Source organism: Centropristis striata, chromosome 1 (genome assembly GCF_030273125.1).
Source record: "Centropristis striata isolate RG_2023a ecotype Rhode Island chromosome 1, C.striata_1.0, whole genome shotgun sequence".
Classification (NCBI taxonomy): domain Eukaryota; kingdom Metazoa; phylum Chordata; class Actinopteri; order Perciformes; family Serranidae; genus Centropristis; species Centropristis striata.
The window spans coordinates 11,720,953-11,736,454 of NC_081517.1; the positions used below are offsets into that span (position 1 = coordinate 11,720,953).

General features: G+C 39.2%; 3 protein-coding genes across 4 annotated transcripts; all 3 read right to left on the reverse strand.

The window, feature by feature from the left end:
- Window positions 1-1,196: 1,196 nt before the first annotated feature.
- Window positions 1,197-2,849, reverse strand: LOC131970599 (E3 ubiquitin-protein ligase TRIM39-like). Its single transcript, XM_059332034.1, has one exon. The coding sequence runs from the start codon at window positions 2,847-2,849 to the stop codon at window positions 1,197-1,199; it is 1,653 nt and encodes a 550-aa protein (XP_059188017.1).
- A 5,056-nt stretch (window positions 2,850-7,905) lies between these two features.
- Window positions 7,906-10,663, reverse strand: LOC131969776 (E3 ubiquitin-protein ligase TRIM39-like). The gene is made up of 2 exons (XM_059330982.1): window positions 10,536-10,663; window positions 7,906-9,842 (listed from the first exon to the last, which is right to left on the reverse strand). Exon 2 carries the CDS (start codon window positions 9,838-9,840, stop codon window positions 8,182-8,184), a length of 1,659 nt encoding a protein of 552 aa, XP_059186965.1. The 5' UTR covers window positions 9,841-9,842; window positions 10,536-10,663; the 3' UTR covers window positions 7,906-8,181.
- A 1,753-nt stretch (window positions 10,664-12,416) lies between these two features.
- Window positions 12,417-14,822, reverse strand: LOC131969722 (E3 ubiquitin-protein ligase TRIM21-like). 2 transcript variants are annotated; one of them, XM_059330904.1, is made up of 2 exons: window positions 14,368-14,822; window positions 12,417-14,331 (listed from the first exon to the last, which is right to left on the reverse strand). In XM_059330904.1, exons 1-2 carry the CDS (start codon window positions 14,592-14,594, stop codon window positions 12,963-12,965), a joined length of 1,596 nt encoding a protein of 531 aa, XP_059186887.1. In that variant the 5' UTR covers window positions 14,595-14,822; the 3' UTR covers window positions 12,417-12,962. The 2 variants fall into 2 exon arrangements, with proteins under 2 accessions (XP_059186887.1, XP_059186879.1); XM_059330896.1 differs by having other exon boundaries at window positions 12,417-14,822.
- Between the last annotated feature and the right edge of the window lie 680 nt (window positions 14,823-15,502).

Below are 15,502 nucleotides of genomic sequence, written 5' to 3' on the forward strand. Positions count from 1 at the left end.
TCAGAATTTGTTTATTCTGGAAATCATGACAAAAACACTTTCAGAGTTCAGATTCAGTAACATTACATAAATGTCAAATATTTTTATAAATTTGCCCTTTAAGTGATTTCAAAGTGAAAAAATGTATACAACTGCTTATAGTGTGAGAAACAGAAAACAGCTTAAACATATGTCACTGATTTTAAAATATGAACCATATAAATTAATGTTTTACCTTGATGGACAAGAATAAAAGATTACTCATAGACCTTACTGTAACTAAAAGCATGCAAGACACAATAAAGACTTGAATGACTGAATAAATTAATAATTACACAAATGCATAAAAGACATTAAAACTCAAAGATCAGATGACAGAGAATCATTCACGTAATGCAAATTAAATTAAACAAATATGTTTTTAAAAAAACAAAAGTTCTAACTCTGCAAAAATGTTGGTCCTTAAATTGTCGGAAACATTTATATATTTATATTTATATTTCTTTATAATACCAGATATTTGATTGAATATAATTAACACAATTCTTGGCATTTTTTTCTTAAAAAAAACAACTTCATCAAATAATTGAATAATAGTTGCAGATTAATTCAATATTTCTTACTATTCTATCTGATGCTTCTGGATTAATATTACTCCTGCATGAATGTTTCATTGTCTGGCTGTAGATGTTTCAGGTTGAGCTCATTTTAACTCTTTATAACCTGTTGGGTAGTTTAATCTGCAGCGATGTATCATAATCTATAAAATCATCATGTGTTTGTTAAGTGTGGTGACAGGGTTAAATGAATCAGGTGTGTGTGTTAGTAATGAGATACATCAAATAAAACAATATGTTATAAGTGTGTTTATGTGAACAGCAATATTCCAAAATCATTCGGATTAAAACAGTACTCTGAATACAACACTGCCATGTTAACGACCTTATCTGATTACTTTAGCCCAAATAAAGCCACTGGAGTAAGTGATTGATAGCAATATTTTGAAGTGCACATGAATAAACCTTCATGGCACTTTAATGTCCTGTTGGATAATTTTCCACATGTTAATTTAACATAGATTATAATACCAAGCAGGATAATCTAAGCAGGCTACAACGTTTATGTTGCTATAAATGTAGTTCCTACTGTAAAATCTGTAAAATTAGGAAATTGGGTCACATTATATATTTCCTTTGTAAAAAAGGTGATGCAGGACATTAATACGTTCTGTTAACAGGACAGATGATCAGAGGAGCAGAATTGGTACCAGCATTATTAAGACAAGGACCAAAGAATGGGAAGAGTTTGTCAGTGAAGGAGCAGTGAGTGAATGAGTAGATATGAGTTGCAGCATTTATGTCATAAAAGGAGACCAGACCCTTCTCATAATGAACAAACACCCCCACCTTCTGAGGCCAGGACCTCAGACAGAGAAGGACCGGAGGGGCATCAAGAGCTTTGTACTCTTTTCCATCCCTCAACCATATACTCCAGCAACCGATCTGAGGGCTCAGTGTGATGCCTCCCTTTCTGTCGATTGACTCTCTGGCCACTCCTAAATTCCAGTAAGGCTTTCCTTGAACTTGAACCTCAAAGTAAGATCTGCCTGAAGTAAAACTCTGTTTTCCTAAAACATAAGTATGAAAAGAAAATCGCCCAGGGTAGTCTGGGAGATTCTTCTTCACATCACCATGTTTCACTTGTTTCCCACCATGAGACAGGATGATGTAGGGATGTGCTGTATCAGGATCAAGAGTCACATCCACTGCATACTGCTGGACCCTCTTCAGCTCAAACTCAGGGAGCAGCTTCTTCATCTCTTCACTGAGTGTCTCCTCCAGCTGAGCCACAGCTCTCTCCACAGTCCCCTCATATGATGATGGACAGACGCTGACCTCTGTCCAGTCCTTGGTGGGTGTTGGGTGGTGGGTGTTTAGGGACTGGACACTCTGGAGGAGATGGAGGTGGTCTTCAGAGCGTGAGAGCTGCTCGACCTCAGTGCTTCTCTTCTTCAGCTCAGAGATTTCCTGTTCCAGCTCTTTGATGAAGTCTTCAGCCTGTTTCTGTGTCATTCTCTGCTTCTCTTCTATAGTTTTGATGAGCTCATTCAGGCCTCTCTCAACAGCCTCCATCAGAGCAGTGAAGACCTGAACTCCTTCTGATATCTCTCTGTCTGCATCTTTCTCACTGAGGTCAACTGAGTGTTTGATCTCCTGAATCTTCAGTCGTCTCTTCTGGATCATCTTCTGAATGTCAGCATCTGTCTTTCCCAGCTCGGCCTTTTTTCCAGCATATTCTTCTATCAGAGGAACAACAGAGTGTGCCTTGTGGTCTAAAATAGTGCAGAGCATGCAGACACACGTCTGGTCGGTCTTACAGAACAGCTCCAGAGGTTTATCGTGCTTCGTACACATCCTACCTTCCAGGTTCTCCACAGCGTTGATCAGCTGATGTCTTTTCAGGCCTGACACTGTCAGATGAGGCTCCAGGTGAGTCTCACAGTAGGAGGCCAGACACACCAGGCAGGACTTCAGGGCCTTCAGTTTGGTTCCAGTGCAGACGTCACAGGGAACGTCTCCTGGTTCAGACACTTGTTGCTCTGATCTGCTGCTGCTGGCTTTCTGCTGAGCTGACTGTCTGAACTGAATAACCATCTCAGTGATGAAAGTGTTAACGTGCAGTTCAGGTCTTGTGTTGAAAACTTTCTTACACAAGGGGCACTGGTACCTGTAACTCGATTTCCAGTGTTCAATGATGCAGGTTTTGCAGAAGTTGTGTCCACATGGTGTGCTGACAGGATCAGTGAACACATCCAGAAAGATGGAGCACAGAAACTGATCTTCAGATAGTGGATTGCTGGCAGCAGCCATATCTACACACTGAACAAAACTCAATGTCAAAAAAACAATCCAATCATGTGATTTTTGAATATTTTTAATGGACAAGATTACACAACTAATACACACTTGTGACCCTGTGTGGCTATACTGCTCATCACTGACACAGGAACAACTGTTATCTAAATACGAACCATATAAATTAATGTTTTATCTTGATGGACAAGAATTAAAGATTACTCATAGACCTAAGTGTTACTAAAAGCATGCAAGAGACAATAAAGACTTGACTAAGTAAATGAATAACTACATAAATGCATAAAATACATTAAAACTCAAAAATCAGATGACAGAGTGAGTAATTGTTCAACAGAACAAAAGTTCTAACCTTGCAAATGTTTTAGTCCTTAAAATTGTCAGAAATATTTATATATATTATACCAGTCCAAACCCAAATATATTTGATTTAATATCAATAACACAATTATTGGCATTTTAAAAAAAACAAAAAAACGACTTAATCAATAAATTGAAAAATAGGTGCATATTAATCTTTAATATTTCTTACTATTCAATCTGATGTTTCTGGATTAATATTCCTGCTGCATGAACTGCTGTTCTTAAAGTTTTACCTGTAGTGGTCGAAAACCATTGTCTTTGATAATCAGAAATCTAGGCTCGACTTGTCAGGTTCTGCTTAAAAAAGTGAAATCTCTGTGTACTCACCAGTATTTGTCTTTGCAAGATCTGACAAACTTCAGACAGAAACAGAGACTTTCTCGACTGCAGCTCTGCTGTTGCTCTGACAAACCTTTCTCTGAGGTTTATGACACTGAAGCTCTCCTCATTCCATCGTTGATCCGCCTATTACTGCAGGTTGTTTGTAAGTTTTTATTGCCTTCTTTGGGTATGAACATGATTTTAGTGAAATTCATGTGAAACAAATTAATGTAACCTTCAGCAGAGCAGCAATGGGCCTGGGGCACCATGGCTTTGTTGCAGACCTTCTACGTCTTTTAGCTTTTGTGTTTTCCTTCAGGGTGCTCTTCAACAATTTAGCAGTCCAAAATTCAGCTCGTTGTTTCACCTATTGTTTTAACCCTTTCATGCATCAAAAACCTCACCATTGGGTCAGGATCACAGACTTTATGAAGGAAGGGGATGAACCACTGTGACATTACTTATTGGTTTGTGGACAACAGTTTAGAATCTTTGAGTTTAGCATTTTGGCAATTGCCATCTTGATGTTTAGAGCCAGAAATGACTGTTTGGATGAAAGGGAGTTAGAAATCTTTAGTACATTGCTCCACGAGCCCAATAGATGAAGAAGAGCAGCAGGAGATCAATCCAGGGATTTTTTATGCATGAAAGTTGAACTTTTTTGGCTTCATGCATCACTGAAAAACTTTCATAGTAATGAACAGAGCCCCGCCTCCAACGTTGCATCAGTTCATTTTGTACTTCCAAAATGCAGAATTCAAGGCTTCAAAATCAAGTCCACAAACCAATGGGTCTTGTCACGCTGACTACGACCACTATGTAAATACAGCCTATGATTGTATCATAGATTTCAACTCTTGGATAATCTCTTGTGATCTCAATAGTGTAAAGCCTTACGTGAAGCACAATTTTCCTAAATGTCAAAACTCTCTGTGTGCACACTCTGTTCAGGTACGTTACCATGAGCTACGGACACCGGCAGGGTTAATGACCTTCTGGAGAGAAAAACAACCTTGTTTACAGGGTGATTCAGGTGAGACTGAAGACAAAGTGCATTTCAACTTTAATTGCTCATGTGATAATTATAAGGCTACAGTAAAATGGATTAATGAATATAAGAAACTTTAGTTGAGCTTTCAGAAGGGAAGGTCTTAAATGGCTGGTTTTATTTGTAGAGTTTGGGAGCTGAGACAAGTTTCTTTGTTTATCAAACAAGCGCAGATCTGAGCGTATATTTCGTCTTACGACAGGGTTCACATGGGATTTATCAAATGATCGTATCTCTCCAATCACAGCGTAAAAATGATCAGCTGTTGATAAATGTGGCGGCTCGAAACGAGCGTCATTTAACCCTTTATCCGGTAAGGAACTATATATGGTCACTTCCAAAATGGCGTTGCTATGCAGCCCAGTGAGAACCACGTGACTTCTCTCAGCCAATCAGCAAATATTAGGCTATGTCACAGATAGTGACATCACACCATCGGACCAATCAGCAGCGGCCATGAGCCTTTCTAATTTCCCTCTTTCACCGGACACGTGAAGTACGGCATTTTTACACCTCCTGCTCCCGGACCGACATTATATATTATATTATATACGTTATATTGTTATACATCACATAAATAACAAATATATACATATATACATGTGTTATAAATGTTCCATAAAACATTTAACACCATAAAAATCAATGTTCCTTTAAGTTTATATGTGTCTTTCCTATATTCTTTATACATACACCTTTTTAAAAATGTTTTACCCTAGTCAGGCGAGGAACCATATATGGTCACTTCATTGATCTTGATTTTCAGCATAAAAATGTAATATTTTAAAAAATGTCACAAAAGTAAAAAAGCCTTGTAGTGTCCTGCAATGACACTTTAGGGTTGAAATTGTGAATTTCCAAGTATTTCAATGAGTGCCTGATAAAGGGTTAAATGTCACGCCCTAATATATACCAGATTCAGAAGGCTCGCCTCCAGAGTTTACGACACCGAAGGATGCAATTCGGCCAAAAAGAGGATTTTTTACCCCCCTAAAGTCAACTTTATTAGCAAAGTGCACCGTTAAAAATAGCAACAGGGGCAATATAGACATATTACAGAAATACGCAGCGACGGAGGTTTATGAAATAAAAATAATTATAGTTATAAACTCAAACAAGTTCAGTGAATATTTTACATTTGGAGCACAGACTTAGAAGTTTTCATAGCTTTTTGGTTGAAGGAGGTAAACAATGTTTTAAAGTAAGTTTTAATCCAAAAGAAAAGGAATTTCTCAGAGGCAGAAAGTGAAACGATGATGTCCAACAGCTGCAACACAACAAACTGGTTTTGTTTGGCAGCATAAAAAGTGAAAAGGAAGGAAATCAGTGGTGCTGTCAGCAGAGTAGCGGATCATTCAACTCCCGGCGAGGTTTGAGTAATTAATTTATACATTGTTATATATATAAAGCCTAATAATCTAATATCCGAATATTGCTATTATTGTGATGGAGATATATTATTCACCTCTTTACATTTAGTAATAATGATGTCCTAGTCAGAGGAGTGTGTGGCTGCGCTGATTGGAAATGTTTCTATTCGGGCACCTCCGGTGGTGAAGGAGACGCTGACGCTCCGGTGTCCAGCAGGATAACAGTAAATAGCAGAAGACAACAACTTTTAATAGCCTCGGCTAGTATTCTGTTTAAAGAATTTCACGGTCGCAGGATGTATTTATTTTGGATTATGTTTTAATGATAAATGATGTAGTCTAAACATTTTGCTTTGTCACTATTAGAAATCAAAACACGGCAGAGTTTTATCAGCTCCAGGCATCGATACTATAGTCTAAGATCAATTCTCAGACTCAGACGTGTAGACTTCACGCTGACTCAAATTTGCGTACATGAGCTGAGAGCAGACGTGAGATCTGATCGTACCCTCCGCTCACGTCCAAATTGATAAATGCCGAGGTTTGCATAGAAATGATCTGATACGCCCACTTTACGCTCACTTTCTGTCGTACGCTCATTTGATTTATGAGGGTCGTTATGTTCATGCCATTGTATCAGCACTTCAATGGCACCTTTCACTTTTGTTTTTTGTTTTTTAATGTTGACTTATAAGTCTTTGTGGGCTGAACACTGACATATGCATGACACAATAACTAATTGGCCAACTAACGACAGTATGCAGACTATAATCAAATGTATTAACAATAATAGCAAATGTAATGTTATGTTTCTAAATGTGTTTATTGTCGTGTATGTCATAAGCATCAATTGCTGTTATTTGACAGCTGAAAACCATGATATACACTACTGGTCAAAAGTTTTAGAACACACCAACTTTTCCAGAATTGAATTGAAAATGATGCAGTTTAATGTCTCAGTCTAGTCTGAAATTAATGCACATTTGCAACATTTAAAATTCTTTATTGAGCAAGATAGTGTTTTGAAAATTAAAAAAAAAAGATTCAAAATCACATTTTATGTTGAACTAAAGGACTATAAAAAGAAACAAAATGACCAAGAAAAATACACAAAATGACAAAAAAAGACACAAAATGACTTACAAAAAATGGACAAAATAGCCCAAGACTCCATAGAGTAAAGTTGTTAACCCATTTCTTGTTCCCTGAAAAAAGGCCTACTTGCATAATTCTGAAATGTACATTATCTTTCAGTTTTGGTTAACCTTACCTCTTTTTATTTACCTCTGGCAGTTCACCACTTACCTTTGTACCCTTTCAAGTTGTTCATTTGACTTGAACTGCTTGAATTTCAATAAAAAATGGAAAAATTGGGGTGTTCTAAAACTTTTGACCGGTAGTGTATATAAGTGTCAGAAAATCTAACAAGGTGTAATATCTCTTGATTACTTGAGATTATTATTTTTCTTTCATATTCAGAGGAGAACCCAAACATCCAGGTGCCTTCCTCAGTGTTGGTGCATCCTCCTGCGGTTCAGACGAACACAGTGAAAAACGGAAGTAGGGACAAGACTGAGCAAAAAAACAAAAACAAGGCATTTCTTTTTTAAGTTTATTAAAGGTTAAAATAAAAGGTTATTATCAATTTTCAATTGACATGAAATTGAAGATGAAAACGGTAAATATTGTCATTTTTTTCTTGAGCAGACATTCTCTATCGTTAACTAACAAAAAGAACATTTGTACTTTTGTTGTGATGGTTGTAAAATGGTTTAGTGAAACAACTTTTTTTTTTAAAAACAATCGAAAATGTGTGTGACCATAATTTAAGTTGAGATCATGCATAATATGAAATCTAATCAACAAATTAAACCCACAGCCAAGTATATAATGCATATATATATATATATATATATATCTATATATATATATATATATAGATATATATACATTGCATCCACATCCCCATAATTTACATAATAAATGAAAAATTAATAATCTACAGCAGTAAGCATAAAAGACACCACCATACAAACACTACACTAAACATGTAAATTTCTTAGCATATAAGGGTTGATTAGCTTTTTTTGGTTTTATGTCTAGAATCCTATATTAGCCGCTGTGTCAGTATTGCAGGAAGAAAGCATTGTCTGGTTTATATTTACACTGTGAGTATGTGTATTGTTGGCAACACTTCACTACTCAAATCATTTCTGATAATAAAAGATCAGGCAGTTTGATAGACAGGACAGATGATCAGAGGTGCAGTGTTTTTGCGCTCATAATAAAGACCAGGACAGAAGTATGGGAAGAGTTTCTCAGTGAAGGAGCAGCCAGTAAAGGAGTAGATCATAACTGTAGCATCTACGTCATAAAAGGAGACCAGACCCTCCTCATAATCCACAAACATCCCGATCTTCTGAGGCCGGGACCTCAGACAGAGAAGGACTGGGGGGCCAGCAAGAGCTTTGTACTCATTTCCATTTATCAAAAACATAGCCCAGTAACCATCATCAGGGCTCAGTGTGATGCTTCCCTTCCTGTTGATCGACTCTCTGGCCACCCCTAAAAACCAGCAAGGCTTTCCTTTAACTTGAACCTCAACATAAAATTTTCCTGAAGAGAAACTCTGTTTTCCTAAAACAAAATTACAACCAGAAAATCTCTCTGGATTGTCTGGGAGGTTGTTCTTCACTTCACCATTTTTCACTTGTTTCCCACCATGAGAAAGAATGAGGTAGGGATTTGCTGTATCAGGATCAAGAGTCACATCCACTGCATACTGCTGGACTCTCTTCAGCTCAGCTTCAAGCAGCTTCTTCATCTGTTTACTGAGTGTCTCCTCCAGCTGAGCCACAGCTCTCACCAAAGTCCCCTCACATGATGATGGACGGACGCTGACCTCTGTCCAGTCCTTGGTGGGTGTTGGGTGGTGGGTGTTTAGGGACTGGACACTCTGGAGGAGATGGAGGTGGTCTTCAGAGCGTGAGAGCTGCTCCACCTCAGTGCTTCTCTTCTTCAGCTCAGAGATTTCCCGTTCCAGCTCTTTGATGAAACCTTCAGCCTGTTTTTGAGTTGTTCTCTGCTTCTCTTTGATTGTTTCGATGAAATTCGCTTGGCCTCTCTCTACACACTCCTTCAGAGCAGTGAAGACCTGAACTCCTTCTGATATCTCTCTGTCTGCATCTTTCTCACTGAGGTCGACTGAGTGTTTGAACTCCTGAATCTTCCGTTGTCTCTTCTGGATTATTTGCTGAAGTTCAGCTACTGTCTCCCCCAGCTCAGCCTTCTTTTCCTCATATCCTTCTTTCAGAGGAACAACTTCATGCATCTTGTGGTCTAAAACAGTGCAGAGCATGCAGACACACGTCTGGTCGGTCTTACAGAACAGCTCCAGAGGTTTATCATGATTCGTACACATCCTGCCTTCCAGGTTCTCCACAGCGTCGATCAGCTGATGTCTTTTCAGGCCTGACACTGTCAGATGAGGCTCCAGGTGAGTCTCACAGTAGGAGGCCAGACACACCAGACAGGACTTCAGGGCCTTCAGTTTGGTTCCTGTGCAGACGTCACAGGGAACTTCTGCTGGTTTGGACACTTCTTGCTCTGAGCTGCTGATGCTGGCTTTCTGCTGAGCTGACTGTCTGAACTGAACAACCATCTCAGAGATAAAAGTGTTGACGTGCAGCTCAGGTTTTGTGTTGAAAACTATCTTACACAAGGGACACAGGCACTGGTCATTATTTTTCCAGTGTGTGTTGATGCAGGTTTTGCAGAAGTTGTGTCCACATGATGTGGTGACAGGATCAGTGAACACATCCAGACAGATGGAGCACAGGAACTGATCTTCAGATGGAAGATAGCTTCCATAGTTTGTAGCAGACATTTCTAAAGAAAATAAAAAATAATTTCACTTAAAAATACAATCTTTAAGTGTAGTTTATGTTCTTTTCACATGAAAACATAAATATAACATGGGCTTGCCTGTGTTTCCCTTTTTCCCTGACTGTCTCTGTTTGTATGCGGTGGAGGCATGGCCCATTTTGTTCCACCGATTACTGGTTGCAATATTAGGTAAAGTAATTTGTTGTTTTTACTTGTACATACTGTGAACAAACATGACCTTGTAACTCTTACTGAAGCATCAAATGTTTTAAAATGCTGTTTTGCAGAACATTGTTTTAATTATAGATAAGTACTGCTACTAAAGCTCCACAAACACTTTACATTTCCTCTTCCCATTATAAATTCCACTGGTTCTTGGTGGAAAGCTTTTATTGTGAAACATCCAGAGTAAATACAGCAGTGTGTCTGAACTTATCAGTAAACTGTAACAATAGCAGGAAAGTAGGTGTGACAGTGAACTCAAGTGAGTGAAGTCCTGGGAACGGACACAGAGAGACAGTTTAAAGCTGTTAAAGTGGGCTGCTGTACAGTGGACCTGTGGACAAACAGCCACAGTTATATTGTAACAACTGAACAACTATAATGTGAAAAGAGAGGAACTTCCTGCCTGAGTGGAGCTGAAGTTTTGTATTAATCCTGGTTGTTGAAAGTGTAAATATGATCAGCTGTACTCACCAGTGTTTGGCAGAGACTCTGCTGTGTTGTTGACAAAGACCTGATGAAGTCAGTTTGAACTTTCTTTCAGAGAGAAACAGAGGCTTGTCTGGACTGCAGTGAGAATGACACTCTGACAGACTTAACTTTCAATTCTGGAGTGTGACGCTGCAGCTCTCCTCTTTCCACTGTTGCTCCTCCTCTTACTGCAGCTCTGCTGTTTGGTTTCCTCCCTCTGATTAAACACTTATTGTGGAATAGCAGAGTGCTCTGTGGAGCCAAGGAGGTGCTAAACCCAACAGGTGGGAGGAGGAAAGTGTGATTATATATCTTAAGATAAAAAAATCTTTAGAAAAATTTGTGTGTGTGTGTGTGTGTGTGTGTGTGTGTGTTCTTGTACTTCCTACATAGTGTGGACCGGAACACCGGCCAGTCCTCAATTCTTTAAAGGCTTGTTAGACTCGCTAGAGTCCAGACTTTGTTTTAGGGTTAAGGTTACAACTAGGTTTATGTTAGGGTTAGGGTTGGGCATTTAGTTGTGATGGTGAAGGTTATGTTAAGGGTTAGGGTAAGGGGCTAAGGAATTCACTATTCCAATGAGGGCCCTCACAAAGATAGAAGTACAAGGGTGTGTGTGTGTGTGTGTGTGTGTGTGTGTGTCTGTGTCTGTGTCTGTGTGTCTGTGTGTGTTCTCTCTCAATTATCAGGAGTGTTTTGTGCTCTGTGTGGCAGCAGTGCAGTAACTTTGAGCTCACGATTAATTTGTGTTGTGATCCATCTAGTGGTCGTTCTGTGTCATAACCAGTTAGTCATCAACATGGAGGATGTTGTTGCTGCTGCAATGAAGCAGGGAGTCATGTAGAAGTGTTCAGACATGAGGACGGCTGTCCGGTCTCAAGAGATGTTCAGAATTTATATTAATAACCTGCACTAAACAGTTCATGTTGGGGGACATTTCCAAAGAAAGTATACAACACCAGTTGTTGTTGGTTTTGAAATATGGCTTGAAGAAAATACAGTCAACTTCAAACATAGAAAACTAAAGAAACTGTAATTACCTACATGAAGAAACAGTGTATAAAACTTCACATGAAAATATAAAAAAATGTAGAGATATTTCAAATTTTTGTTCCTCATTAACATTGTTTTTTAAGTGTGTGTCTTTTCAATACTGGATGCCATTTTAAAGGATCATTTTCTTGAGTTTGACAGAATGATCTCCACTTCAGGTCCACTTCTTACCTTGTTCCAGAGTTTTTGACCATAGCACATGATCTTCATCAGCAGATGGAATTTGTTCAGTTGTCACAGAGCTGGAGGTGTTCAAAAGTTCCCTGTTTCTGAGTACTTTTATGAGTCTGTGTTGAGCTTTAAAAGTGAAACCATACATTTCTGTGTTTGATAAAGAAGGCGTGATCTTAAATTATAAGAAAATTAAGTTGATGCGTGTAATATTAGAACCTGGGAAGAGGAGTAGTCTGGCTTTGTACTTCCCCCTGTCAGTCACCCTTATATTTACATATATATTTACATACATCATATTACATGCCACTCAAAGGGTAGGGCTGAAGTTCAGGTTTCATGAAATCAAACCCAATTGTTCATACTATTTATTGTTACCATACCAAAAATAGCCATTTAATGTATCTAAATTCACTAATGATCTCTCTGTATAAAGAGCTTTTTGTTAGTAGTGACAGTAAAACACTGCAGCATGTCATCCAGTGTAAATCTATCTTATTATTAACAACCTCACTGTTTACTGTTCACTCTCCGACAGCTGAACTGTATTCAGCCACTGTGAGTGGAAACAAACATTTCCTCCTGCCACTGCTTCACATTAAAAGCTTCCAACTGAGGAAGCACAGAGGAGGCTTTTATTGTGAAGCAGCCACAGGAAACACTGTTTTTATCATTAAATACTATTTTATCCAGGCTTTTCTGATAAGCATTTAGTGCTCAAGTCACTGCTTACTCACGTCTTGTGATCACCAAGTAGTTTATTTTACAGTTTTTATTTTACAATCACATATTTACAGATTTCAGTGATTTTAAACTATAATACATGTTATCTCAAAACAAACAAAAGTTACCAAAGTGACAGTTAATTAAACACACAACCTTCTGTTAGCATCGATTGATTAACTCCATTATTTTATATTTCAGAATGACACATGCTATATTCTGTAGACACTACAGGCATGTAATAAGCCTTAATATTAAATTGATCTTTGTTCGAAACTGAAATATTGAGAAACATTTCAGCAAAAATCTTTCATTTTTAGTCATTTTGTAATAAACTGCACACACAGTCAGTGTGGAGCGTGTCTGGTTCTCTAAAATAGGGATACGCAGAACATCATCTGCTGCAGGTAAAACACTGACTTTGTGTATGTATATTTGTTCTCCTGAATAAAAGTAAATCAATACATGAAAGGAGATAAGTGATTATTTTACTCTGACAGGACAGATGATCAGAGGTGCAGAGTTTTTACCATCATGATTACTATAGGGACTGAAGAATGGGAAGAGTTTCTCAGTGAAGGAGCAGCCAGTAAAGGAGTAGATGAGAGCTACAGCATCTACGTCATAGAAGAACACCAGACCCTCCTCATAATCCACAAACACCCCCACCTTCTGAGGAGGAGACTTCAGAGAGAGACTGACTGGTGTGCCAGTATGTGCGTAGTACTCATTCTCATTTCTCAAACATATAGTCCAGTAACCATTCTTTGGCCTTAGTGCAACTACTCCCTTCCTGTCGATGGACTCTCTGACCACTCCTAAGTCCCAGGCAGTCTTTCCTTTAACTTGAACATCAAAGTAAAATCTGCTTGAAGAGAAACTCTGCTTTGCTAAAACATTATTATAACGAGAAAATCTCTCTGGATTGTCCGGGAGATTCTTCTTCACTTTACCATGTTTCACCTGTTTCCCACCACATGACAGGATGAGGTAGGGATTTGCTGTATCAGGATCAAGAGTCACATCCACTGCATACTGCTGGACCATCATCAGCTCAGACTTCAGCAGTAGCTTCTTCATCTCTTCACTGAGTGTCTCCTCCAGCTGAGCCACAGCTCTCACCACAGTCCCCTCATATGATGATGGACGAACGCTGACCTCTGTCCAGTTCTTGGTGAGTGTTGGGTGGTGGGTGTTTAGGGACTGGAGGAGATGGAGGTGGTCTTCAGAGCGTGAGAGCTGCTCCACCTCAGTGCTTCTCTTCTGTAGCTCAGAGATTTCCTGTTCCAGCTCTTTGATGAAGCCTTCAGCCTGGTTTTCAGTTGTTTTCTGCTTCTCTTTGATCATTTCGATGAAATTGGCTTGGCCTCTATCTACAGACTCCTTCAGAGCAGTGAAGACCTGAACTCCTTCTGATATCTCTCTGTCTGCATCTTTTTCACTGAGGTCGACTGAGTGTTTGATCTCCTGAATCTTCAATCGTCTCTTCTGGATCATCTGCTGAATTTCAGACTCCAGCTCAGCCTTCTTTTCTTCATATTCTTCTTTCAGAGGAACAACATCATGCATCTTGTGGTCTAAAACAGTGCAGAGCATGCAGACACACGTCTGGTCGGTCCTACAGAACAGCTCCAGAGGTTTATTGTGCTTCGTACACATCCTGCCTTCCAGGTTCTCCACAGCGTCGATCAGCTGATGTCTTTTCAGACCTGACACTGTCAGATGAGGCTCCAGGTGAGTCTCACAGTAGGAGACCAGACACACCAGGCAGGACTTCAGGGCCTTCAGTTTGGTTCCAGTGCAGACGTCACAGGGAACTTCTCCTGGTTTGCACACTTGTTGCTCTGAGCTGCTGCTGCTGGATTTCAGTTGAGCTGACTGTCTGAACTGAACAACCATCTCAGAGAGCAAAGTGTTGACCCTCAAATCAGGTCTTGTTGTAAAAGCCTCTTTACACAAGGGACACTGGTACTGGTCATTATTATTCCAGTGTTTGTTGATGCAGGTTTTGCAGAAGTTGTGTCCACACGGTGTGCTGACAGGATCAGTGAACACATCCAGACAGATGGAGCACAGAAACTGATCTTCAGACAACAGATAGTTTGCAGCAGCCATTTCTATAAATTGAGAATAAAAGTAAAAGTGTGATGACTGCAATATTAAAGCGGAAGTGAAACATGCAATTGGCACTTGTATTGCTCAAATATACATGAAAAAACATCCTGCCTAATTAAAAAAAACAAAAAATAAATAGATAAAACCACAGAAATTAACAATTTAATATCTTAATTTAACCTAGCTAGCTTGACAGGACGCCACCATTTTGGGGTGACCTCATTGCCTACGTAACGGGGTTTGTTAGTTCTCTCGGCGCGGTTCAATCCATAGGTATTATCAGCTACACTACACTACACCTACGTCCGTAATTCATTTAAGAAGAGAACGACAATTGACAAAGATGAAGCTGAAAGGCTGAGTGAACATCTTAACCCCGTTGCCGATGCTTTCGAGCCAATACAGCTGAGAGTCGGGCGGTGGTACGGAGAGAAGAAGAGGACGTGGAGCCGGGGCTCGTCTGGGGGGCGGAGCGGGTCGGCAGCACCTGGTGTCGGTGTGTCCTGAGTCTGTCTGCTGTCAGGAGGCTGACCTGGACTATGCCATGCGTGGTGAAGCATGTGTAACAAATGTTCGTTCAAAAGTATCAATATGCAGTTACTTCTAAGATCTATGGACAATCATGCACCTTACTATATTAGCAATAACCACCTGATTCCACTTATGTACAGTATATAACATATTAACATCATTGTGCACTGTATGCAGCACATAGTGTAGCAAAGTTATGGTTACATCCCTGTATCTCTATTCAATTATTTTTCATAACATTTTGCATTTGGGATTAGTCAAGTACTGTATGATTTTTTGAATAATGGTTTGTATTCTGTTCTTCACTTTGTTTGTTTTTTACCAGGTGATGTAAAAGTTGCTCGTAATAGTTCTAGAGACTGATTATGATAGAATCT

Coding starts and splice junctions, on each gene's coding strand:
- LOC131969722 (XM_059330896.1), bottom strand. CDS start 14,594: ATGGCTGCTGCAAACTATCTGTTGTCTGAAGATCAGTTTCTGTGCTCC.
- LOC131970599 (XM_059332034.1), bottom strand. CDS start 2,849: ATGGCTGCTGCCAGCAATCCACTATCTGAAGATCAGTTTCTGTGCTCC.
- LOC131969776 (XM_059330982.1), bottom strand. CDS start 9,840: ATGTCTGCTACAAACTATGGAAGCTATCTTCCATCTGAAGATCAGTTC.